Source organism: Neolamprologus brichardi, chromosome 18 (assembly GCF_056152115.1).
Source record: "Neolamprologus brichardi isolate AB-2024 chromosome 18, ASM5615211v1, whole genome shotgun sequence".
Lineage (NCBI taxonomy): Eukaryota > Metazoa > Chordata > Actinopteri > Cichliformes > Cichlidae > Neolamprologus > Neolamprologus brichardi.
The window spans coordinates 22,212,160-22,239,867 of NC_142121.1; the positions used below are offsets into that span (position 1 = coordinate 22,212,160).

The following is a 27,708-nucleotide window of genomic DNA, read 5'->3' on the forward strand; positions in this document are numbered from 1 at the left end:
GCTCACAGCATTAAACATGACATTTAAAAGACAAAAGACGGGAACGTCTTTTCCGGAAGCAGTGTCACCGTTACTTTGAATAACAGACTATACTTTTGTGTGTCTTCCTTGTTACCGTCTATTGCTGTCTATTTAAAAAGGATAATGAATGATTTTCACACATAAGTTTTCAGCCCAAGTAACTGTAAACAAATTAGATGTATTTGTTGTACAGAATTTTTTCCTCTGAATTGTAAGATGACTAAAAACACTTCCCGCTAGTTCTTATCATTAGAAAAGAACGAAAACAGTGAATGTATAAATGGGCAGTTAAATTGCTACATTTTCTTTTCATCCAGTGAAACGGAAGCAATAAAAATATAAGGGACTAAGTCGTCAAAGCGATGTTGTCGGCACAGATAATGATGACTAATTATGAGCAAAGTGACACATGAGATGGGAGTGGGATATACTTTTGTGGTGATTCATTTTGCTTAATTTAGCATTACCTCCATGAAACTGTATTATTATTGAGATTGAACACCACTTGTTGTTGGAACATTACCATTGTGAGTGTTACTGCCCACCCTGGTAATTGGAGCTGAGGTGATTAAATGGATTACATCTCTAATTACAGATTTGATTCAGGAAAGCAGCAAGCTGTTATATGTTCTGTTTTAATACCAACCGTCAAAGCGCAGGGGTTTGGAGATCTCGGACCAGCAGTGGGTGTAACATCTGTGTGATGGCAGGTAGTGCATTTGCAACGCTGGCTCTCTGAGAACAGCTGGGAATTGCTGTGACTCTGTATGGATGAGTGACAGGCCTTTGGAAACATACACAGTGCTGCCTTTGCAGAATACGGCCAGAGAAATATCACTCTAGCCCGTTTGATATTCGGTTTGGGAATTTAATGTGCTTTAAGTTTAAGCATGTAAATTAGCTGCAGAAGTTCTGTCATTGGGGGAGGGCCTTTTTCTTACCTTCACTGAGAGACGCTGTTTGTGCCACACAGTTGCTGATATTTACTGAAAAATTAAAACATTGTGCAAAAGATAGGCGCTCTCTCTCCCTCTTCCTTCCCCTTTGTCACTTTAATCCTTGCTTTTCTTCCAGGACAATGATGGAGGGATGACTACACAGCTGCCCAGCACCATCACGTCATTTGTGCAAACTGGTTTGAGGCCAGGCGAAGAATATACAGTGAACCTGGTGGCGCTCCGGGACCAAGGCCGAAGCCAGCCAGTCACAGCTACTGTCACAACATGTATGTATTCAGTCTGGAAGCTGTAAATGAACAACAATTAGCTAGAATATTATAACCACCAAAATTTGTAGTTAATGTTAGGCTGCTGTGCGAAATGTGCGTTAAAACGAAAGGCCATTTTTTGCAAATCTCATAAATCCACATTTTATTCACAATAGAACATACAAAACGTATAAACTGGGTTATTTTACTATTTCATGAGAAGTATTTGTTCTTTTTTAATTTGACGGCAGTAATATGACACAATTGCTTTTGTTGGGATGGGCCAACAAAAGCATTGAAAAGTAAATAGTACTAAAAAAACAACTGGAGGAATGTTTTGCACATAATTCGGTTACCTGGTAGGTAACAGGTAAGTAACATGACTAGGACTAAAAAGATCATCTTAAAAAGATGGGCAGAGTTTCATTGCTCTGTAAAAACACTGCATCTACAAATCAAGGAACAACTTCAGAATAATGTGTGTTGTCATATGTCGTACGTGTATAATATCCTCAAAAGGTTCAGAGAATCTGGAGATATCAGTGTGCAAGGGACAAGACTGAAACTCAGTACTGTGCATGATCTTCAGACCCTCAGCCAGCATGGAAATCACAGCATGGGCTGAGGAACACTTTCAAATAACGTTATATGTGAACAAAGTTCACAATGCCATCAACAGATACAAGTTAAAGCTCTGCTATGCAAAGAAGAAGCCATATGTGGTGATGATAATCTTCTCTGAGTTGAAGCTCATTTAAAATAGACTGAGGCAAAGTGGAAAACTGTTTTGTGGTTAAAATTTGAAATTATTTTTGAGAATCATGGACGCCAGATTCTCTGGACTAAAGAGGGACTAAAAATGACTGGGTTGTCATCAGTCCTCAGTTCAAAAGCTTGCATCTTTGATGGTATGGCAGTGCCATATGTAACTGACAGCTTGCACATGTGGAAGCTCGCCATGAATGCTGAAAGGTGTAAACAGGTTTTAAAGAAACATGTGCTCCCATCCAGATGACATATTTTTCAGGGAAGGCCTCGCATATTTCAGCAAGACAATGTTAAACTACAAACTGCAGCTATTACAACAGAATGGCTTCATAGTAGAAGAGTTTCTCCAAGTTCAACACATACAACCATGAAAAATAAAACAAAGAAGACCCACAACTGTTGAGTGACTCGTCTCTCAGACAAAAGAGTGACAAGCAGCTGGTCCTCAAATTGAAAATGAGCCAATATTTTTTATAAAATAGTACAATTTAAAGATCTTATATATTTGATTAAGAATATTAGAAGAGATTCTGCTATTTATGTACATTTTACACAGCATCCCAACTTTTTTGGAATTGGGATTATAAAATCCGACGCTGATCAACCATAAATTCTTTCAGTCCTCCATTTCAGAATCTGCTTACCATGTTGAGGGTTGCAGGGAATGTTTTTTTTTACCCTTTTAAGCTAAATCAGTTTTTATCCTCAGTAAACTGGGAACGTGATTAGGCCAAAAAATAAGTTCAGGCTGATGATTTTTGGGGGTTTTGTTTATTTTACTTAATCCCTGTAATTGTAAACTGAAAAAAAGAAACAGTTTAGCATATTTTGTGCTAAACCTAAATATTTAATGAAACTGCATAAATGTTTACAAAAAGTTTTCTGTTAATCAGTTAATTAGCTAATCACTTCAACATAAACCATAGCACAGCTTTCCCTGCACGCTCCCGACTCACTGTACGCTCAGCAAAGCAGCGAATGTCACCTTGACGTATTTGCTCTGTAAACCATTTAGGACCCTGACGTAAACCTCACTGAAGTATTGCCCCCCCCCCCCCCCCCCCACACACACACACACACACACACACTCCTCACCCATGCGACACTACTTAGACAGCTGTAATAGATCCAATTCAAATCTCCTCCATAACAATTCAGCCTCTGGTATGCACAGTCAAAACACCATCAATTTCCTGTCAAGTCTTTGTTCATTTCTTGGGTTGTAATTAAGTATCGATTAATAATTCATGGCACCCGCTCATTATTTTTTTACAGCAGCCCACTCTATGACACCGTATTGGATAAAGAAAGAGGAAAAGACAAATTTGAAGTAACTAAATAATTTAGAGCAACGATTTATCCTTCCTCTGAGACAACGTAGCGCCATGAGGAGTCAGAGGAAAGCCAGAGAGTGAGCACAGCTGATCCGGGAACTGGTTCTCAGCAACTGTCTTCCTCAGGATGCTTTCTAGGACGAGACCCTTGGGGCCAATTTCTAATACATCAAGATTCAGGCCGGACCTGCAATATGTCAGGCCTTAGTCTGAGACTTTATTTAGACCTCAGAAAACTAAAAAGAAGAGAAGAAAAGGTTTGAAAGAAAAGAAAACATTACCCAGTGTGTGAGATCAGTCTTTCACCTGAGTTCCCACAGGGTTGAGCAGTGGAAAATAATTATGGTTTTACAGCACAGCATGGTGCTTTCAATTAAAAAATATGTATACTGAACTATCCATTGTGGAGTTTTCTGTTGGTCAGTACCTCAACATTTAAAAATTTTGCGCATTTTTCAAACGGAACCGAAAAGCTGATTACTTCAAATTAAGTGGCATGAACTGTGCGAGAATGCCATTTCATCTTAAGCTCCGAACTTCTTTTAACGGCAACAAATTTATCCCGAAAGTTTCAATTTGAGATCAAACGCTCCTTCATTCTCCCAGACAATATGTTAAACGGAGCAGATGTTAAACCGTAGCTTCTGCGGAAAGAGGTAATTAACAGGTTAATGAAATAAAGTGCTAATTATCACATTCTCTAACACCCCATTACCTTGACAAAATGTCTGTGTATTGGCATAGATGCTGTAACAAGTGCAGAGAAAATGTTTAGTGAATCCCTCCTCTGTCAGACATTTGTGTTTTCCCTTGATGTATTTTGAGCTCTGCGAACTTGATAAGTGTTGTTTTCTAGCAATCAGCATGGAAAGACTTCAATCACGGCTTATGTTTTAACCCTTTCACGCAGATGAATCCTACTGTCTCAGCGTGCGTCAGGTCTGATTTGTTTTTCGTGACTGGCTGTCGGAACGGCTTTCACTGATATCAAATACACACATCCAGCGCTCCAGAAAACTCAAGGCGATGACACTACATCCTCTTGGGATTAGATTACATTTTAGGGTTTCAGCTTGTTTGGGATCAAATGCCAGATTAAATGCTATTCAGTAAATAATCTGTTCAAATGTTTACCATCTGACAGTTTCTTTTTGGGGATGTCTCTCCAACTGGTCTAAACTATAGATTCTCTATATTATTACTTTATGTATTCAGGCATTGGTGAAGCCCCCATTTTAAAACCTTTTTTTTAAAAAAAAAAAACTACAAAAGTATAATCAGCTGCTCAACAAGCCATAGTATTTTAATTACATTTAAAATGCCCCGAAAAGCACCAACACCGGTTGAGTGGTCAAGTTAAGTGACTTGAATTTGCACACAGCTCGCAGCACAAATCAGTCAAAGCAGCCATGCCTCTAATAATAAATACCTCTTAGCCTAAAGGCTTTTTAGATTCTTAAGACATAAAGAAAGTCACCTCTCGTACAGTTGTCACGACAGAAAAAATTATCTATCCAAAACCAGACAGTTATTTCTCCAGACTATTTTTTTATCTCTATTAATGTGGGAGTGTGTGGGGATGGATTTGCTTTGGGGCCATCCTCAAGTGACCATTTACTTCTGCATTGCCTTATTTTATTTTATTGCCCAGAAGGTGCCACTTCTTCAAACTATAAATCCTAATAAGAATTGCAATTGTTCTTGTAATCGTATATTCTAATAATCCACGATATTGGATTTATGAGTTTCATGAACTATAATCATATAAATTAAAATGAACAAAAGGCTTGAAGTATTTAACTTTGCATATAATGAATGGAGAATTGGCTGCATGAAAGTTTACTTTTTTAAACTATGATAAAACACAAGTGCGTTGTGAAAAATTAATAGATCATAACTTGTAATAGCAATTGTCAAGTATGGTTGTCAAGTTTGGCATTCAATTTTAATACCCAGCCTGGTCAACATGTACTTCATCCAAGTTTGGAAAGGTTAACAAAGAAACCGCACACTGGTGACTGTGCTTTGTTTGTAACAACATCACCAAGGGACCTTATAATTAGACATTTTCTTTGTTTTGCAGTAATCGATGGTCCCACTCAGCTGATTGTGCGTGACGTGTCGGACACAGTGGCATTTGTGGAGTGGACGCCACCGAGGGCAAAGATTGATCAGATTGTGTTGCGTTACGGCCTCGTGGGAGGAGAAGGGCCACGGACCACCTTCCGCCTCCAGCCCACACTTAGCCAGTACTCTCTGCAGGTGTGTGCGCTTTGAAATGAGACTTGGCTAGAGTCATTATAGGTCACAAGTATAGTATTACCAGTATATCTGTGTGTGTGTGTGTCTGTGTTTGTACTTGCCATGCTTGTTAAACGATCTAATCTCACAGTCTGTCTGCCTTCTGTGTCTGGAGATAAAACAAATAGAAAACAAATACATAAAAAAAACATAATGCAAAGAGATTATACACAGACTAAACGGCCTTTGTTGTTTTGTTTTTTTTCCTCTCCACAGGTCCTGCGTCCTGGCTCGCGTTACGAGGTGACAGTGAGCGGCGTGAGAAGAGGAAACGAGAGCGGATCCATTTCCACTGAATTTACTACCGGTGAGGTCTGACAGCAAGCAGATGTGGTGATACTGGTGTGTGTGATCCTGCGTCTGCCTGTGAGAGTAGAACAGTAATGACATATGGCCTAATATACGCCACACTGTTTATCTGTATTGGAGGGAGTAGTGAACATCTGTTCAGGGGAATGTTTACGCTCCTAAGGTTTGTGCTGAAGAAAGTACTTATTTATGGAAACACTATGCTGATTTGTTTTTCCCCGCTGATGCCATATTTACACATTAAATATCTGTTTGTGGTTGATACTTGAAGTAAGATCTACAGAAAACTGAAGAGGATACACCTTATAAAAATACAAAGAGAAATGTGTTTGATGAACACGAAGAGCTAAATATGAGTAACTGACAATTTAATGTGATCTGTGTTTGTTGTTTGCTTGTTCACAATCTCTGAGAATGGGTCTCAGTGTCCCCAACATTGTCAGCTTTATCGTTTTTCTCAGAGATTGATGCCCCCAAGAACTTGCGTCTCGTGTCCAAGACCTCTACCACGCTCGAGCTTGAATGGGATAACAGTGAAGCTGAGGTAGGAAGTCTTTTGACATTTTTCAACTGCGCATGTTCTAGTATAGTGAAGCATAACCAGCTTGACTTAGTCCTCATGACTGTACAATTACCAAAAATTTGCAGGTAATATGAAGCCATCAATAATAAAAAGTGTATTGGACCCTGGCTAATATATGGCCAATATGAGGTATTTGCCAATATATTAATGGGTGCTTTTATAATTGCCAATGACTATAAAAAAATTAGTTATAAAAAAGTAAATAAGAGACTGAGAAACACCATTCAACCATGTTACGAGTGCTTATGTTGCTATGTTTGTCCACCAGAGGGCACTCTGCACATTCCCCGTTGGCAACAAAACACAGTAACCGAGTTGGGCAGAACATAAACGTTTATTTTTAATCTGCATTATCATATTTTCTTAGTAAGGACTAATAGAAAACTACACATAATAAATGTTAGGCAAATCTATTTATGTCTGAAAGAAAACATTTGTCAGACCAAATATCGGTGTTGGTCATAAACATCTTATATCGATCTGGCTCTTTTTTTAACTTTATAATTAACAACACCTTTGAGACGAAGCATCTGTTGTTTATTATTTTGGCTTCCATATGCTTACAAAAGTGCATCTGATGCTATATTAATTATATCATCTTTAGATTTAATCGGTAACACATGACAAATATATAGAATTATACGCAGTGTAATGCATTAAATCACCAAGCATAAGCCAAAGTTATCTAATAATGAAAATATTAATCATAATAAACATTATTTATAAAAACGATCAAAACCAGGGTTACAAGGTACTAGAAACACAGAAAAAAAGAACAAACTAGATGGAAATTTTCAAAACAATTTATATATTAAGTTCTGTATGTAGGACTTAAGTCAGTATAAGACTAGGAATAAAACACAGTATGATTCCACCTTAAGGAATAACTTAAAATCAACATAAAACTTTAGAAGTTATAAGATAAGCTAAGAATGTCAGACAATATAAAATCCTTGTTAAAATTTCCCCCAAAAAGTGTTTAGCAGTCATTTAAAAGAAGATATTGATGAGGCCAGATTTCCTCAGGCAGTTCATACCACAACAAAAACAACCCCAACAGCGAACGCTCGATTGCCTTTTGTTTTTAAGCGAGAGGTGGGAGCAGTTATCAGGTTTTGCCTGAGGATCTGAGGCTGCACACTGGTTGGGAGATATGATTGGTATAAATTCAGGGGCCAGGCCATGAAGGGCTTAAAAAATAATGAGTAAAATCTTCAAATCAATTCTAAAAGTCATGGGCAGGCAGTGTCGAGTCATTAAGACCGGCGTAATATGTTCAGTTTTCTTGGTTCTTGTAAGAGGTCTTGCTGCTGCCTATTTATGCTTTCTGATTTATGCCTGATAAAAAAACATTATAATAATCTAACCGAGAGAAAATAAAAGCATGGACGATAGTCTGAGTGCCACTAAAGCTCAGGATTGATTGGATCCTTGCAACATTCCTTAGGTGGACTGGGCGACCTGAATAATGAAAGAGTTTACAACATAGAAGTGCTGCGTACATCCTGATGATAACAACTTAATGTTATATAAAGATGGTGGACAAATTAAAGGAATAAACTCATACACTGAGATCTGGTGTCTGGGCGAGATTGTGCTGATGTGGGTTCAAATGTAAATCAATACAAAATTGTTCGTCCTCTGATGAAACATGGAGGTGATCTCTTCCTGGGTTACGATCCACAGGGCTCACTGGATGATTTAACAAGTATAAAAATCAAGTGAATCATACTATGGGAGTCCCGTCTAATAATCTCCATCACCATCATCAAACACAAATGAGGGAAGATCTTTTGGGCGAATGCTGTCAAGTCAAATCAAGTTATTTATTAGCACATTTAAAAACAACAACCACTGACCAGAGCGCTGTACAGCTGAAAGGTTAAACAGCATGAGCAGTAAAACAGTTAGTGTTAAGACTCAGGCAGGTTTAGTGGATACATCTGGTCAGCTGACGTTAATGATCTATTGGGAGTGTGCATTGTTGAAAGATCAGGAAGGTAAGGCGGCGCTAATTCATTCAGTGACTTAAAAACAACCAAATCTTAAACTCAAAACGCACTGAAAGCCAGTGTTCGGCACCAGAAGACCTTAGACAATCAATACCAAGGTACTTGAAGCTGTTTTGGTGGCATGTGATGGCCTAACACCTACCAAAGATGCTTCATTATGGCTTACCTTTAATTTGTCACTGAATTTGTAATACTGTGCAAGCGGCTGTTTTATTTCACTGCATTAAATAAGTGTAGTGGACCATCCTGAAACGCATTAAAGCTTCTGCTGGCTCTCATACTGCAGGTACATCTTATATCAGTGAGCCTGCTGCATGTTTACCTTGCCCTTTTTATAAAAAACAGCTAATTTCCTCTTAATCCCTCTGACATTATGACTCCTCTTAAATTGTTTCAATAAAACAGCTTTTTTATTCCTTCTACTTTTTCTTTTTTTCCCTCTTCTTGGACACGTTACCATCACACACAGACGGGTCTGCCTTTTGCTGCCTCGGAAAATGCCAGTTAGAGCGCTGGAGCAAGCGCTTCACTCGGTGCAAATGGTCACCGAATGTTTTGCTGTGAATGAAAATGTGATAAATTGCGTTTTACTCAGCTGTCACAATGATATTTCCAGGGCTCGCTAACCACACATTCAGACTTATAAAGACAGTCTGTCTCGATGCCGGCAAATTTATTCATCCTTCTGATTCTGCACTGCAGTGTTGACAAAGAGCCAAACATCACACTGTGCCGAGACAAAATAAACCAAACAATGCACAGTAAAAAAAACCAACACAGTTTTGACTGTTTGTGTAAGTCTTGCGTAGCGAGAGCATTCTTTTTCAGGCATTACCTTCTCTTCAATGCTGTAAATATATTTGTGTTTAAATGTAGGTGGAGAGTTACCAGGTGGTTTATAGCACATTAGCAGGAGATCAGTATGACAAAGTCATCGTACCGCGCAATGAGGGAGCCACTACTAAGACTACTCTCACAGGTAAGTGAGGAATAACCAGTTTTTTGCATTTTGAATTATTTATCCTCGACATTTTTACATTTTTTGTTTTTTCCTGATGCTTTCAGTATCATCACAATGCATCTAATATGTACCAAAGAAGCTGGAAGTGTCTGTGTTTTACATGGCAAGATTATCTCCGGAGCTAACACTTGGCTGACGGCCCACTGATTGTATCTGTAGAAACGCTTGTTGTCCTGCGGGCGTATTGAAAGGCTGTCAGAAAGATGGGGTCAGCTGGGATGTTTTTTTCTGAAAGGCCAGAGTGCTGGAAAGGGCACGGCCTGCATAAGAATAGAAGCAAAAGGTCCCCGTGTTATTCTGTTCGCTCGTTGCCATCGATGCTCTCCCTCACTCTCATCCATTCTCTGTCACTCTCATTTTCCCTCTCCCCCTGCTCTCCTCCGCTAATAATCTCTGTCATCCGCCTCCTTATTTTTCATTCCTCATCTCTTCATCTCTATTTCTGTAGCTCGGGATCCTCTCTGTGGATGCACTCAACCGATTTGAAACTGATCAGTTGTGCAGTTGATTTAAAAAAAAAAAAAAAGGAAATTTCCTCAGAAATCACGACGATGCTACATGTAAATTTGCCGAGACCTCATCACCGGTGTCGAGCTAATTGGGGCTGTCATGAAAAAAACTCAGTGTAATTGACGTGCACTTTGCACGAGGACAAGAATGTGAAGCACTCTCTGTGATTATTATTATTACTATTTTTTTTGTTCCTGCTACGTTATGTGTTAAATTAGTTCCCGCTTCTCTGTCTCTCTTTGTATCTCAGACCTGCTTCCAGGCACAGAGTACGGCATTGGCATTTCTGCCATGAAAGGTAGCAACCAGAGTACACCAGCCACAATGAACGCCAGGACGAGTGAGTGAATTATGCTTTGTGCTCCACTGTAAAAAGCCAGTGAGTCACTCGCGCATGTACAACACAGAAATCACAGCGGGAAATCGCAGCATCACAGCAGGCTCGTGGGCCTATTTGTTATTATACGTGTAATTCTCACCTGTGGGTCGGCGCTGCCATTCCAACTACTAAAAGCAATTTTAGAAAATTAAGCAAAATATGTTTCGCCGTGACTTGTACTCTTCTCCAGAAGTGTTTGGTATTGTCGGCTTGGGTCAAAGTTCCCATTACAACATTTTAAAGCTGTTATAATGCATACTTTTTTTTGCTAATGGCCCTCTCTTTACCTCCATACTTGATCCTTTATTTGAATATTTATTGTGTTGTTGAGTTGTTTGGCTGAAAGGAGAAAAAAAATGTAACCCTTTGTCTGGTAAGTGAGTGCGTGGAGGTGCCTCGCTAATCTTTCCCCTCACGTTCACCGTCAAGCACATCTTTCATCCAGGTGCAGTTATTTTAATGGCTAAAGGGTTTCTGCACTTTGTAAAAATTATGCTTCCATTTGTCTTACAAACAAGCTCGTTGTAACGCCTCTTTTCCCTGCACTCGTTTTGAACTTTTGAAAATGCATCACATCTGTCGCATTTCTCTTAAAGAGCTTTAAGAGAGCCGTTTATGACGACAGCTTCATGGCAGTGCCGGTGTTACCTTAAGCTGCTAAAATAATCATTTCATTTAACACACATTTACATCAAGTTTTTTCATGTCTGTTTGACCTCCTAAAAAGCCGTGAAACACCAAAGGTTCAGGCAAACAAGGCGGCAGATGATTAGCTGAGGATTAAACAATGATGATACACTGGGCAAACTGGGTTACTCATTCTGCAGGGAAGAGAGCAACTCACTTAAAAATACAAGAAATATAAAAAGAATAAAGCAGACAGTCAGATCGTTGTGGTAATATGCATTAAACCCATTAGAAACGCTGTAAATGTTTTATTAGTAATGGCCTGTCCTTTAATGTGAGAACTGCACCACAGATACACAAGTAGACAACAGTATAGCAGAAACTAAACATGAATTAAAAACATAGTAACCAGTAGCAGTAATTATGTTTCCACTTATATCATGAAAGCAACATTTTTGTTCTTATTTTTAACCATTTTGAGCTAGATTTACTAACCTGAATAAAAGTACTGTTGGTATTTACAAAAATGCGATGACAAGGCTGTGAGATGTTTGCGACCACACCTGTTGCATTTCTGAGAGATCTTTTCTCAAGGTGCAAAATAAGGACAGGAGGATATTCAAGCACGCAAACTGATAGCGCTTGATAGTGAAATTAATCTAACCACATGTGCGAGCACTATTTGGGGATTATGCTCACGCGACGTTTTGCCTCATTTAGTAAATCTGGCCCTAAATTTATTTGAAAATATTGTTAAAAATCCAGCGCAATTGTGTTGCCCAACTAACAATCCAAAGCGCTCAAATGTAGAAAAAAAACATGTCAAATCAAATGTGAATCAGTGAATATTTCCATGAACTCTTATTTTGTTTTATGCAAATGCACGCGAGCACGTACTGTAGGTGACACAACACATTAGTATTTTCCCAAATGACAGCAGGTGGTAATGGGCTAAGAAGCTGCAAAGACAGTTGAGAAGACGACTGAGAACAAGTAAACATTAATATAAATACTCGTGAATTTGAAGGAGGATTAAGAAGAAGGTCCCTCAAAGGTCATGTATTTTTTCGATGTGCACCCACTCAGATGTATCTTTCAGGGTCGGAGTGTTACATGAATCTGGGCTGGAGTTTTGAGTGTTGCTTTCCCTGTTTTAGCTCTGGATGTACCTATGAATCTGACTGTGACGGCTTCCACGGACAACACCATCACTCTGAATTGGGGCATAGTCCAGGGCCCCATTGACCACTACAAGGTCACCTACACATCAGCCTCCGGCGTCACTAATGAGGTAAAGAACACTGAAACGATAACCATGTATATGTCCGATCTGGACCTTGTTTAACTCATCTTCCCTGTTCTAGCTGACGGTGCCTAAAGACATCAACACCACCACTTTGAAGGACCTGGAGCCTGGGACTGAGTACACCATCACTGTAGCAGCAAGAAGAGGAAGACAGCAAAGCACTGCGGCTACCATAGACGCCTTCACAGGTAGGGAGCGTAGTCTAATTTCATATAGTGAAGGACTAACTTTAAAGTGTTTAATGAAGATCAGCAGAGACGTGCATACAGATAACATAATGATGAGATCATTTCCTCGACAAACAGTCTCCCTTTGTCTTTTCCATTGCAACAGCTTCAACTAAACGTTCCTAAACAGCACTCATTTAATCCGTTCAGATTTCATAAGGAGCTCAAATAAATTCACTCACGAGCGTCTCTGCACAGACAAAGACATGAAAGATCAGCCCATTACTACAGAAAGCTGGAGAACACTTCTAAAGACGGTATAGGGTGTAATGAAGTTGAATGATGGATATAATGAACTAAAGTGTGACATCAGGTGAGGGGAGTCCCGCTTAAAGAAAATGGAGGACCGTGAAAGACTTCGAAGGAGCAATTAGCAGAGGCAAATTATTCCAGCCCGCTAATGAGCTTGTTACAAGCGCTCCTAATTGCACCTCTCTTTTGCATCTCAATGTATTTGTGTTTCTGTTTCTTCTTACTCCAGTTCATACCACATTCTCTCCCTTTTGCCGTCACGCTCTGTGCTGTCTGCTCGCCCTGTTTTTCAGCTTGATGTTGCTCCTTTCTTTTCAATCACTTCATTTTCCTCTAAACTCACATCCATCCACCCAACTATACGTCGGACCACCTGTCAGTCTTCTCCACTCTGGTAGTTCTTTGTTTTTTTTTCTTTTTCCGAAAGCTTGACGTGAGTTTCAGTTGCACAGAGGCCGGTTTCAGAGATGATGGACATGCAATCACCTGCCATCATTCCTTTCTTTACCAGTGTCATTATTATCATCTTTTTTTCTTTATTGCTGCAGCCATCATTGTTGTCACCGCCGCAGCGTCATAATCATGTCATCCTACTTCTACTCTTTTTGTTATCTCGCACTCCTTTGGGAACACCACTTTAACTGTCTGGGGAGACGTGAAGGAATGATACGATGACAGATCAAGAGAATCAGAGGACAAACCATAAATTACATGTCATCTTCTCATCCACTATTCACTTATTGGAGGCATCTGTCCACCTTCACTCAGGTGAACTCAGGTGATGCGTTCATTTGCATGTTTCCAGCATTTATGCGTTCAGAGTTTTAAAATACACGATCTGCACATCAGTAAGAGTAACCATAGACATAAAACATGGACTTATCTTCTGGGTCCGAAAAATGAAGCTAATGCGGACCTGCACTTTGTCTGAAGGCCACCAGATGGCGATAGCTGCAGTAGCTATGTATATTGGAAACCAGCTTTCTCTTTTGACCTCTGTAAACGCTTGCAAACACTGATGAGTTTATGCGCTCGGTCACTTGTTTTAGGTCATATTTATTTATGACTATTTCAAAAAATCTTCTCATACTGCATTTCAAAATAGAGGATTATCTGTGGTATGAAACGGCTTACGAGTCAATCACAAGTCAATAGCCAATGAGAGGGCAGTTTCACAGTCAGAACCGCCTCTCTTTGTCACGTGAGTTTTTAAAAATGAGACAGTGACCATCTCGAGACTTTTAAACAGGACAAATCACTGGGCACGTCACGGTAGCTATGTTCATATTTATGAAGTGTAGTAGTGTAGTGAATTATGACAGATTATTAAGTGATTTAGTTTGTCACACTGGGATGTGATTCTTAATATAGTCCAACCTCCGAAGATGTTAAACCCCATATTTTTGCGTTTAATAGCATCTTTATATTCTAACCTTTTAACCAGACTCAGAGTGTAGCCTGTTTCCACAGACTGCTTGTCGCAAGATCCCCCATCCTCAGCTTGAGATAATATTAACTTTTCTTTTATTAACTATTAAGTTGAAGTTTTTTCACAATCCATGACAAGGGTTTCTCTTTAAGGAAACATAATTTACTCTATAAAAAAGTTCCATTAATATCTACAAAGGTGAGTCACATTGTCATCTCACATCACCCACATTGCCTCTATGTGGTCTTACTTGCTGTTAAACCATTAACCTGCTTATCACTGTCATCTTAATCAAAGACGGCACTTTCATCACGTCTGTGATTTTGCTTCACACAGACTCTCGACCCCTTTTGCATTTTTTTCATACTTAATCAATGCGTAGCCACAATCTTCTCTATTTAAAGCTGCTCTGGAGACGCGTTTGGATCTTTTTCGTACCCCGTCTCTCCACCACTGTTGAGATCATGAACGCACACAGGCACTGGTATCGTGAGGTCTATGTGATACAGAATTTCTGCTGACTGCACATGGCAGTAATGCATACTGACAACTTGTGAAGAATAATAAAAGGCAGCAGCTCACCAAGAAGAATACAGATGCAGGCCAGTGTAAACAATGCAGGTTTCATATGATGATTGATTGCAAAGAAAACTCCACAGGATGTCTGTAATCCTGGCAGTTCAGGAAAGGAGAAGTCAGTGTTGCCACATTTCCCCTGCTTATACATCCACGCATGGCTAATTAAATTCAAGTCCTCTTGCATTTGTTGCTGTGTCAGCTGGTACACTACTTCATATTCATTACATCATCTCCCGTCCAGGTCATACATTTTGACAACAGCATCTGGTACTATCATCCTTTTTCCATTTTCTTATTATGAACAGTCCCATCACATCTTCATCCTAACGGCGGGTAATCTCATTAGTTTCCCTTTTTATGACCAATTAATTCATTACTGCCACATGATTGTGGTTTTCTTTGACTCTCACCTTCCCCATCAAGATTACACCCAAGGCTAATTTTCTCAACTGTATTATAAACGGTCTGTTACATCATCGAGGACGGCTTTCATCCATCACTTAACAGCTTGTCTGTCATCTCCATAATGACAGCAACTGCCTGTTTTTTTTCCCATTAACATTTCGTGCTCGTAGCAGGATTTCTGCCTGTCCTTGGAAGCTCCTCGGTGACCTCTAAACCCCCTCGTTCCTCCAGGAATCAGACCTGTAACCCACCTCTACTTATCAGAGGTGACTTCAGACTCTGTGTCAGTGGCGTGGAGCGCCCCAGCACCGCCCGCTGAACTCTTCATTCTGAGCTACAGCTCTGCCGATGGGACCGACACCTCTAAGGTGACACTGCATGGCTCCAAGACGAGGTCACTGATCCAGGGGCTGCTGCCGTCCACTCATTACACCGTCAGTCTAATCACAATACAGGGGGACGTTGCTTCAGAGCCCATTACAGCTTCACTCACTACAGGTGAGCTGCTTGAATGATGGAAAAAAAGAGTTTGTAAGTGATGAAAATAGAGAAACATCAGCAGCAAAATAAAGGTTTGTGACTTTGTGGGGGTCCCGTCCAAGTAGATATGCACACTTAGGGTCATAGTAATTTTGTTTGTCTATGTGTGGCAAGAGTACATGCATTTTTCTGCAACTCCAACCCAATGATTGTGAAATTTAAATGTAAATAGAATGCAATCATTTGCAAAACCCATAAAGTTATATTAGAAAACACATGAAATGTTTTAACTGAGACATCCAGCAAAATGATGCTATTTCTATAACAAAGATGACCCAGGGGTGTTGAATCCTATATCAGACCCAAGAGTCCAGCAGCCAGTCTTCTCAACTCCCAGTCGTTTGTTGACTGTTGTGAAAAAAGAGTTGATGTTACACAGCACATTGTCTCACTTAAAGCATTTTATATGTTTTTTATGTTCTTCTGTGAATAAAATATGGCTTTGTGAGATTTACAAATCATTGTATTATGTTGTTATTTACGCAGCGTACCAGTTCATTGGAAAGTGAAGAAAAAAGATGATCATCACAACTTCTTGAAGCTCAAAGTATCATTGTTAACTGGTTCTGTCTGGCCAACACTACAAAACCCCAAGGATCATAAATATTCTGAGTCTAGTATTATTCAAGACAATCTCACACCACAGAAGCTCTAAATTAGCAATGCTTTGTATTTGTGCATGTAAAATGACATCGAGTTCCCAGTATTTATTTATTTGTTTTAGCTTGATCTACTTAACAATTAAGAAAGATTCAAACTCTAATCACCTTAATCATATTTATGAATGAGGGATACAATGTAAAAAACTGAGATGGGCAACAGGAAAGAAAGGATTTTGGGGGAGCAAAGTATTGAATTAACATGTATGAGGTAGCGTGTAAAAGGAAAGAGAAAGAAAATTAGTTTAAGAAATGGAAATACAAAGTGATTTTAAATTAAATATGTATTTGCAGAAATGCTTTTTTTAGGCTTTCATTTGCGCAGCACCACAGCAGAATGACTTTTGTAATTAGAAACTGCCTTGGAGGCTTTTTTCTTCTTTTCATTTTTCTCCTGTTTTTTTCTGGTCAGATGTAGATGTAGAGATGCAATGCCAAAAATAAAGGTTTTGCTCCTCTGTGCTATCAGATGGTTGAGGTTTGCACAGTTAAAGCTAACCTCAAAAACCCAGATGTAACGTTGGATTATATTTGAGAAAAAAACAAGTGGCTAACAAGTGTCAGCCTAATGGAGTGAAGGCCATGCAGTAGCAGAAAGGAGCAGTCTGCTTGTTTTGTTTTTCCTGTGTATTCACCCATTTAAGTATATTCATGTCTTCTTTTTTTTTTTACATCTTAATTACAGTTTCTCTATCACTTCTCTCCATGTCTTATTAACCTATTTTACCTTCAGCGATGCCACCGCGACCCCTCGTTAATTAGTACAGTGTTTCTGTATAATTTTTCTGCAGACTTTCTAAATTCCAGTTTAATTGGAAAAAGATTATGAAAAGAAGCTCTCCCTCTCCCATTTGATTGCGACTGTGCTATTTACATCTCAGAGAGAAGAGAGATAAATGAATGAGAAGAGGGTCAGTATTATAACCTGCCGGAGAGTTTGACAATGAGCTGGAAGAAAGAGGATCGCTCTCTTTCTTTGTAGCGAGGGGGACAAAAGGAAGAGGATGAGACGAAAAAATAATGGAGGGCTGGAGACAAATAGAGAAAATAGGAGAGCCAGCAGTAAACAATAGAGATGTTAACTTAGCATCGGTGGCAGAAACACCTGCACATGCCGGTTTCAAACACCACCTTGGCAGCTTGGAGCCTTCGCTTTCTCGCTTTACATTCACGCACACTCAAGAGGCAGATTTTCAGGGGGTGAGATCGGATGGGATGGGACAGATGTACACTATTTCTTGCACTTGTCTCTACGCTGTGATCATTTTAGCGGCTTGCTGTGATCTCACGTGTTTGAACTTGAGCATTGATGGGGTGCTGCTTGTTGCCTTGAATCACTTGCTACACTTGGACTGTGCTGCATTAAGATTTAACCGCAATTTTACTTCATGGTCCAGCTCTGCTTTTGCTGACATAATGCAAAAGTGACTAGCTGTATATCTCTGCCCCCCCCCCCCTCCCACCACCAGGAACCTTTACAAGAGAATACATTTTTACAGCCATTATTCTTTGGTTCTACATTTGCCAAAGCAAACGTAATTAGTAAAACATGCACGACTTGAATAAATGCAACTGTATTTCATGCGAGCAGACTTTAAATTAGTCCTCTTCCAAGAATTTGAAATTTCCTGCTTTCTGCGTGGGAATAGTAGCCATAATTCTTCTCAAATCAGGGAAGAGAGAGTGTAGCAGTTGTCTACAAGTGCTCTTACCCATCGCCCACAACAGGAGATGGAAGCGATCTCTTAATCTTGATCTGTGTTTTTTTTGTTCCATTCTTGTACTTTTTTTTTTTTTTTTCTTCACTGTCTAAATATCTTTCTTTTTTTTTCCCCTAGGATCTGTCAGGGCTTTAATTGTTTGCTCAAATTGTCTTCACCGTAACCTTTTCCGTGGCAGCTCAGTGGTCTGAGGAGACATATAAAACAGAATTTTGGCAGGGGAGGGGTCTCCTCTGTGTAAACCCTGCTCAGCCTCAACATTAACGATTGTGTTTTTTTTAGCTTGGTGCTGCACAGTTTCTTCTCGCTAATCTCTTGATGGTGTTTTGTTCGTAATAAAAATGTGCATTAAAAATTCACACAGTCTCGCAGACCCAAGGACAGCTCTGTTTATATGTAAATTTAATGAAGAGGACATTAAATGTGGACAAAACAAGGGTTACTGAACTACTTGGGCCTTCAAGGGCAGTCTTTCTTATAGATTTTCATGAAAATGACTGAATTAGCTCTGTAACCTTGCACATAACATGCTCCTATTATATGCTGGGGCTCATCCTTTTTTTTTTATACCATTTGAACCGCATGACAGTGTTTTCTTTCTCATCACCCTTTTAGGCATGGACCCACCAAAAGAGATGATGGTGTCGGATGTCACCGAGGACGCCGTGACGATCTCTTGGATCAAACCGCTGGCTCCGTTTGAATACTATAAGCTGTCCTACCAGTCGGCCAGAGGTAGCGCGCACATAACTGCAAACCGTGATGTTATTCTTAAGTGCATTTGAATAACACGCTATTTATTATATTAGCATACACAGAGCACACTGCTGTTCCTTGTTACAGTTAAATGAGCATGGCATTTGCTGTAGGAGGCTCCCTCTGATGTAAGATACATTTTGTAGCAGAGCGCCGTGCCACACACCTAATTAATTATAACATTTTATCAGTGAAAGGTAATTGAAATTTTAATTAAAATTCCATATTTATTAAGTATTTTCCCTGTGATGCAAAAAAAAAAAGAAAAGGACAGCAGCTGGCTACGCTGCGTACCCTGTACGTGAAGAAGGAGATCAGTGTGACAGTTCTGGTGTTCAGGTGCTGGCCTCTCTTTCGTGTCCCCTGCAGGTCGAGTAGACAGCGTGATGATTGACAGCGATGTTACAAACTACACCCTGTCCAGTCTGTTTCCTGCCACAGAATATGAGATCAGTCTCAAAGCTGTCAGCGGGAGTCAGGAGAGCAATGTTGTCAGCACTTCCGTCTTCACAGGTAGGAGCTAACCACAGAACCATTAGGTCCATATTGTTGTGGGGGCCCTTTGAGACCGGGTTTACTCATGCAGGAAGAACGTTGAGGAGACTCTGATGTCTTACACAGAAACAGTTAGTGCAGGAAACTCAGCCAAGGAGAACAGAGTGCGGTAGCTCAGGTGGACACATGTAAAGGTATTCAAGTGTGCTGAGCTGTTCTCTACATAGTGCCCTCTCTTTATATAAAACCTTATTGCATTGCGTGTTTGTTCTAGGTCTTAAATAGCTGCAAGGTATTTCTTAGACACCTAAAAAAAAGAGCTGCTGTCTACTATAGTTCTGCTATAATGTCTCAAGTAAGGCAACACTGTGAATGACTGGTAAGTGAGCAACCCCACCTCAGAGTGACACTACCTAAATTTCCCTCTGCAGAAAAATAAACGAATAAAAAGCTTCCACATTTTCGCAATAGTGAAAGACATACCTAACCATCAATTGTTATTCATATACACAATTGTTTTTCTCTTGTCAGCTTTTATGCATGTACTATAGTTAGGTGCCTGTGCAAAGGATGATGTTACTAACCTTTAATGTTCTGGTAAGCCCATTGTTTCTCCAGCTAGCAGCAGCGTCCATCGCCAGGCAGATACCCATACAGTCTTTATCCCGTCTCCTATGAAGATATGTTGGCTAACAGCAAACACACTGAGTATAGTGAGTTAAGTATAAAAGCAAAGCAAACTGAGCAGTAATAGATTGAAACAGGTTAAATTAAAGGTAGGCAACTAATGACCATGTTTATAGTCAATTGATCAACACCAGAGTTATCATAGTTTTGTATTTTATAATTATTATTATTTTCTCTTTTTTAATTGAGACTTTTCTTCTTAACTTCAGACAGTTTCCAGAGTGGATTTTATAATTTCAGTTTAGTTTTTATTGTTTGATTAAATTATTATTGTGTAGAGGGCATAATGGATTTTTATTATAATAAACTTTTCAAATCTTTAGTATTCGATTAACTATAATATTCTGATCTAGACATTGTTGTCCTTAATTAATATTAAGAGAAACAATCACAGCTGTGTTTCTGAAATTGAATTGTTTACTTTTTTTCTCCTAAAAAAAGGAAACAGTAAATTAAAAAATGAGTCAATCAAAGTCAGATAATCTTTAAAATAGTTTACGTTTAATTTTCTGAACATCACCTCGCAGGTTAGTGGTATTTTGTTCTCCTCTGAGGCTGTAAAATCACAGTGCTGACAGTTCTCGAATAAAATAAGTCTTGCTGTGAGAGGGCAGCAGAAGGACAAATGTTTGCCATGTAAAATAAATGAAGAGTTCCTCCCCTGCTAGACTTTTGGGTCAATTGCTCTGTCCACAGCTATAACAGCTGTGTTAAAAACGAGCAGCAGGCTAAAATGCACACACAAGTATGCACACAATCCAAGGGTGAAGCTCATGTTGTAGACGGTGCAGTCTCTGCCGCTGCAACAGATGAAAGCGTCCACTCCGTGACCCAGTAATTGGTAACCTGCTCCCAGCTCCATCTCACTGTCTTCTATCTCTCTGGCTGCTCTCCTGCCTCCTCTCTCTTTATCCTTTGACTCGCTTCAGTCTTTTAGCACTGTGATGTCTCTCTCTGTCTCGCCCATTCTGCCTCGATTTCCTCCTCTCCTCCTCCCTCCGTCTTCTCTGCCCTTCCTCCCTCCTTTGTTGTGTCTTCAGAATTTAATGAAATCAAAGGTCTTGCATTTTCATGCTTTCAAAATTAGCACCAAATCATAAGTTAGGTGAAAATAAAACCTCGCCGTTGCACACACGTGTGACAATGAGATACCATTCTTCTCTGAAGAATTCCGCTAACCTGAGATTAAAACACCCTCCCAGTGCTGTATTCAAAATGCTCGGTGTACGTGCGAGAGAGGGGAAAGCGAAAGCCGAGGAGAGCGCAGAATTGGAGCGGGAACAGGCGAGTAGAAGGTGTGTTTGCATACCAATGAGACCCGATTCACCTGGAGCGGCAAGGTTCAAGAATCCAGTAAGAAAAAAGAAGCTGAAAGAGACCCTTTCCCTTGTTTTCTCTTTCTCCCCCCTGCCTCGCTTCCTGCCTCCTCCTGTTCTTTATTATCAGCGCCTTCTTCCAACAATCCCAGCGTGGGTACAATGAGCAGAGTCGGTGGGGCTGTAATAGCCTGAAAAGAACATAACTACAAAGTCAAGCTTGTTAGAAATGGTAAACAACATTTTCCTCACATCCAAGAATGCTCAACCAGGGACACTTTTACACTGCTTTCAACAACAATACATAAACAAGGGATTTGAAAGCGTAATCCAACACTGCCTGGCCAAGTATGTAATAACTTGGGTAACGCTGCAATTTCGACTTACTTCACATCCGTAATCAATTACTGTGCGAAGGGCTGAGAAAGCGGGGAACCATATTTCATTTTGCAAGCACAGCAGGTACTGCTAATCTAAGATGAATTTGGCAGGGGGTGACACTAAATGGACTGTGTGAAGGCCTGTTTAAGGGCTAATGACGGTGCTCATTAGCAAAGTGTCAGGACCCCCAGTAAAGTATTACTCTTCCCAAAACTGAAGTTTGTGGAAAGACCATTAACATCCTCCCTACCAGCTGCGTTAAGAGAAAACAGAGGAGGGGAATGCACTTGCATTTTTAATTGAAACGTGCTTAAAATAGTCCACACAACACCAAATAACACTTAATGAACATCAGAGATAACACATAAATTAACAGAAAAACAAAAGGCATAATGCCAGGCATGCAGAGGAAATGGTAAATACAAAAATGGAAAAAATTTGACTAAAAAGTGTAATGAAAATAAAGGAAAGGAGAAGAGAAAATAGGTTTTTATTCTTTTTTTTTTCATCACAAGTGGATTAGGATCACCAAAAAAAGAAATGGCACAGAAATAGTTAACAGTCGGTAACTAGCTAACTGACTGTTACATGTTTGTTTGCTAAGAAACAGTTCTCGAGTAGGGATTGCAATAATGTGCAGCTCCACAAAACTCACTTTATCAGCAGGACAGTTACCGCTATGCTAATGTTATGATAATTATTACTTTCTGTGAATTTACATAATGATCCTTATCTTAAAGACTCCTTTAGGTTCAGCTACTAAGTGCCACAAAGCTTTGTGGCACTTAGTAGCCACAAAGTCGTAATGACTGGTCTCACATTTTAAACGACTGTGTGAGTGAGCATTTTACCTACACTTGAAACACACTCAACATCCAACATCATCAGTCAGCCGGTATCCATGCGGCTCTAAAACGCCACAGATTATATGCAGCAAAAACACTGTTTATGTGTCTAAATATTTGTGCGCCTCATGAGTATTAACGTGACACCACGAGCACGCATATACACATTCAGCGTAGCTCTGAGGTTAATGTGTAGAGCATGCTGCTTTCTTTTGCTTTAACACAATAATGAGAGGGTGTGCAGAGATTTACTGGAGAGTAACATCACCCTTTGTGTCTTACTGACTTTAATGGCCACAGTCGCAATACAACGCAGGCTGACCTCGTGACCAAGCGGCACAGCTGGAGTTGTCCAGCTGAAAATGTCCTACGTTGTGAATTACACACTAATAATGAGCTGAGGGCATATTTTCTGCATGTAACAGCAAGCCGAGCGCCCTAAATAAAACGTATAATGTCGACTTAGAATATCAAACCTCAATCATCTCCTCACCAGGACTGCTCCAGGTCTATCAGATATTGCTGTGTTTGTGTTGTTCCTACAGCGCCACAATTAAGATCTGAAAAATATGGTAATAAGAGAAGAAGAAATGATTTCTAGCAACTGGTTTGCTTTGTGAAACTCTATATTTTTCACCCTAAATCATAGTAGTTTTGTTGCCTAAATCTAACCAAACAGTGGAAAAGAAATAAGCAGGTAAAAAGTAAAAAATATTGGGAGAAAAATAAGTCTAAAAATAATATGTTGCCTTTCTTATCTCTTAGATGAAAGCTTTATCCTTGAGCCATTCAGCTACATCAGTATGGTCCCTCCTGAGGATATTTGGCATTGATATCAACTGTCTGCTTATCCAGATATCATGGATGCAAAGAAAGTTCTGAAAAAATAGCAACTGTTCCCAAGGCTAAGTCAGAAGATGAGCTAATAAATCATCATAGTACGACACATACTGTACATAATAAATAAAAAGTTGTGATCAAATCATTTTCTGCAATCATATAATGGCCTGCATTTATATTCCCACTGGGCCTTGACTTCCAGATCTGAGTGAAAGTATATAGATAGCCTGAGCCTGTAATTCACCCATGCAATCAGTAGATGCAGTATGATGATTGAATTATCGCAGCTCTTGATGAAGGAGGATGACCTGTTTATTTTTTTCTATTTTGGCCATCTCTACTCTATCTCCATTGCCAATCTAATTGACTTGGCAAGGCTCCATTAAATTCACTTAAACCTTTTTGCAATTAAAGTAATGATTTTAATCAGGTTCGTCCATCTATCGCAGTGATAAGAAAGAGCACAATTCTTTTTTTTTTATTATTCTGATGAGGGCAGGGCAACATTAATTACCTCATCTGGGCAGAGATTGGGATCACTCACAGTGTTCTGTGTTCTCCAGCCACGCTCTCCGCTGTGCCAAAATAACATGCCTGAGGAGAAATTGGGGTTGAAGCACTGAGGTTAAAGGTATAATTAAATTCAAACTCAATTTTGGCATGTCCAGCAGTCTGAGAACAAAATTAGGGAGAGGGTGTGAAACAGGAGGCCTAAGAGAATATGAAACTTTTGCATCGCGGTGAAGTCACCATTAATCAGCATTCTTGCAAAGTTTTCTTGTCTTTGCAATTCATATGAATATATATCTCGTTGTTGTCAGTCTAATTAATAATTTATGTGTGTCTCCAATTGAATTTCACACAGTGTTCAAAATACAAAGCTCTCTGCATATGAAGGGAAATATGATACAGCTTGTTAATTTGTGAACAATTCAGTGATAAGTTATTTTCCATTAAAAGCGGTGATTGACAGAGTCAATTTTCCTTTTTCTTTTATTTGCTCTGAGCTTACTGGGTGAGAAATCCAGTGACAGCCAGCAGCTAAGAGATACATGAAGCTATATGAAGAACTTTGTTATGTGATACAAAAAGTAGTGTAGCAGTCTCCTGGTTTAGCTATGCACAGTAATATAAAAAAGATGCTTAATTTCTCACATTTTACTAGGAAATCGGGAGTTTATGGAAACATATTAGCCAAGCTTTTTTTTCCACTTCTTTAAATAGACTTCAGGAATAGTTCTCCAGGCTTCTTGAAGGACATTGAAAACTCCTCTTTGAACATTGGCTGCCTTGGCTTAACTGAAGACTCATTTGAAGTGTAGATGAAGCAGCTGAAGGGCTAGATACATCTCTCAAGTCCAGGGTCAGGATTTTTGCTGGATTTCTTTCTTATTTCTTGAGGACATGACTTTCAAATACTCCTGATTGGCTGTAGATCTTTTTGGGGGGAATGCCACTTCTTTTGTTATCCTCTTGTCCACTTTCTTCTGATTTTCTTGGAACAAATTGTATTTGTATGTATTTTTACAACAGGTTTCTAGGCACAAAAAGGCCAATTTAAAATTTTAAAAGGGTTCTTTGCTAAGTTCTCTGTTATGTGTTATGCTCTCCGTTTCTCTCGCCTCTTGACTTGGGTGCCTATTTTTTCCTCAAATTATTTATAGGTCACTGTTAAGCAAGTTGACAAAAAATTGTATAGATTTGCACACGTTACAAACAAACAAGATCATTTCGACAATGTATAGCAAACATGTTGTATTTGTCTGCAATGAGCGGACCACTGTCATTCTTGGTTGTGATCCACAGCTGTCAATTTATCTGTGTAGCACTGACACAATATCTCATAAATGATGGGGAAGACGTTCAAAGAGCCTAATATTATCTTTTGTTTAACTGTTGTGTTCATTCTTGTCTTGTATTGCAAACATAGCGATGGATATGCCGTCGGAGTTGACGGCCCTCAACATCACCCCTCAAGGAGCCCTGCTGAGGTGGAATCCACCCGTGTCCAATGTTGACAACTACGTGGTGACTCTCACACACAACCAGGGTGAGTGTGCATTCATTTGCTTGATTTGATGTTGGAAAGTCAGTGAAAGGACACCAGTTAGATAACATCATCAACAACCATTAAACTGTAGCACGACACTGTGACTACTTCACATTAAAACACATGAAAACATTAGCTTATACTTCCTTACGTTGACAAAATTACTGTAGTGCCCATCTACACACACACACACAGAGTCACACACACACACATATGTATATATAGTAGTACTGTAGTAGTGGCAGCATACAGTGCAATGAGAGTCATCGGTTGCATGTGAAGATGTGACAGGTACCATCACAGTTTTCCCATTAAGAAGTGAGATCAGTGTGATGAGTCCTTTGAGGCAATATAGATCCATTTATCTTGCTTTCAGAACAGTTCATTATGCTTGGTTAAACTGCTTTGCCTTGGCAAAAACAATGCAGTTACTAGGCGGCATGCATTTCTGATGCAGCCCATGTCTTCAGCATCTGACAGCCATATCCAGACACGTAAAAGATAGCCATATTGCTTGGCCCCTCAGAGCCAGCCTATAATTTGCTCCCTGAACCAAGTGGATGACTGCCAAGCAGTAGTAGGTACAGATATGGCTTAAAGACACTTGACATGCACACAACTAGAGCGCTGATATGTGTAGGTATAAAAGGTTTCCAAGAAATTGGATATTGTTTTACTAATAGGTCAATACAACACTCAACCAGTGTTATCTCATGCTGTTGTTATTTTTATAAACTGGCTGGGGAAAATGTAATGGGAAGCATCTTTCTCATTTGCACATGACCCCACGCAGTATGCCACGCCTGGAGTTATCCAGAGAAATTTGTATTACTCAGCTGTCAGAGTCTGAGTGTAAATTACACCCTAACTGACTGGATTGCAGCCAGATCATCACAGATACGGAGACAGCATCTATATGGTGGACACATATTTGGAAACCAGCCCCAGCCAGGGTTTAGAGAAGTGCAGTGTAAGTTGTGGACAAATTCCCTTGAGTGTTAATGTACTAAACCAGGGTCAATAGTTAAATATTTCATTGCGCATTGTCCTGCATGACAAAATAGTTTTTATTGATGGAAACACCCACATAAAATGTAATCCAAGCCATCGTGGTATCAGAGATTAATGGTATCACATGGACTACAAATAATATATACCTGTCTACTGTAATGTTTTAGATTAATTAAAATGCATCAGTGCTCTTGTGATGTTTCTGTATATAAAAGGATAAAGGAGAGACTGAAAAAGGTTCAAAATATCCAGAATTGCATCTATAAGATGCTTCAGAACATCTTGTAGATGGCCTTTCATCATTGCCACCTTAATTTAATACTCCACAACCAAAAATACTGCCTGTGAGCCTCTGAATGTGGCATTGTTTTTGTATTATTATCTTCCTTAGCCTGCGCACAGTGTCTTAAATGGTTTCATAATATTAAAGTAAATAAGAGCTTTCTTAATACTGAATGTGTAATGTGTAAATCACTACACCATGGAGCCACACAGTTAGGAACAGAAAAATATAAAGTGCAATAAAAATTAAAATGAAATATTTCCAAGTTAAAATATTACTATGTACAATGTAGAAGGGAAAATAGTCCAGCTGTCACAAGGCGGAGTTATAAACTTTGATGTTTCCTGTGTTGGGAAACATTTTCAGAGATACACACTGCAATCTTTTTAGGATGGTTTAAATGTAGTAAACATCCATGTGTTTTCTGTGTTCTATTTTTCATTTTCTAGTAACAGCTGATACTTTCCTCGTGGAAGGCAACAAGCAGGAACTGCAGCTGTCCAACCTCAAGCCAAGCACCACCTACTCTGTAGCCCTCTACGCCACCAAAGGACCACTTACAAGTGGCACCGTCATCACCAACCTCCAAACCCGTATGTATCCGTTTGATTCAGCTCGTACAGCATGCTGACTCAGCAGCTAGCACTGCCGTCTGCAGAGCGTTCTTCCAGGCCTGAGTTTAGCCTAATGGGTCTGTGCGGGTGTCCTGGGGACATACAGTTTTATTTATAGCAAAAACGATCGTTATGTTAATTGTTAATTTTTCTGATACTTTTTTAATGACCAAGGGCAGCTGCTGCACTACCCTTGAAAAGTTGCAATGGATCATTCACCCCTCAAAGGGGATTAATAGA

At 39.5% G+C, this 27,708-nt stretch overlaps 1 protein-coding gene across 2 annotated transcripts in view; it reads left to right on the forward strand.

Annotated features, from left to right (window-relative positions):
* tnr (tenascin R (restrictin, janusin)) overlaps window positions 1-27,708 on the forward strand; it is a 194,980-nt gene that overhangs the window by 136,137 nt on the left and 31,135 nt on the right. Inside the window, exons 12-24 of one of the 2 annotated variants that reach the window (XM_006786514.3) lie at window positions 1,096-1,246; window positions 5,414-5,592; window positions 5,848-5,938; window positions 6,384-6,484; window positions 9,412-9,514; window positions 10,317-10,406; window positions 12,230-12,363; window positions 12,437-12,566; window positions 15,502-15,768; window positions 18,806-18,925; window positions 19,316-19,459; window positions 25,441-25,560; window positions 27,304-27,447. In XM_006786514.3, the coding sequence (XP_006786577.2) occupies window positions 1,096-1,246; window positions 5,414-5,592; window positions 5,848-5,938; window positions 6,384-6,484; window positions 9,412-9,514; window positions 10,317-10,406; window positions 12,230-12,363; window positions 12,437-12,566; window positions 15,502-15,768; window positions 18,806-18,925; window positions 19,316-19,459; window positions 25,441-25,560; window positions 27,304-27,447 (1,774 nt within the window). The remainder of the gene's footprint in view (window positions 1-1,095; window positions 1,247-5,413; window positions 5,593-5,847; window positions 5,939-6,383; window positions 6,485-9,411; window positions 9,515-10,316; window positions 10,407-12,229; window positions 12,364-12,436; window positions 12,567-15,501; window positions 15,769-18,805; window positions 18,926-19,315; window positions 19,460-25,440; window positions 25,561-27,303; window positions 27,448-27,708) is intronic. The other variant, XM_006786515.3, reaches the window with a different exon arrangement.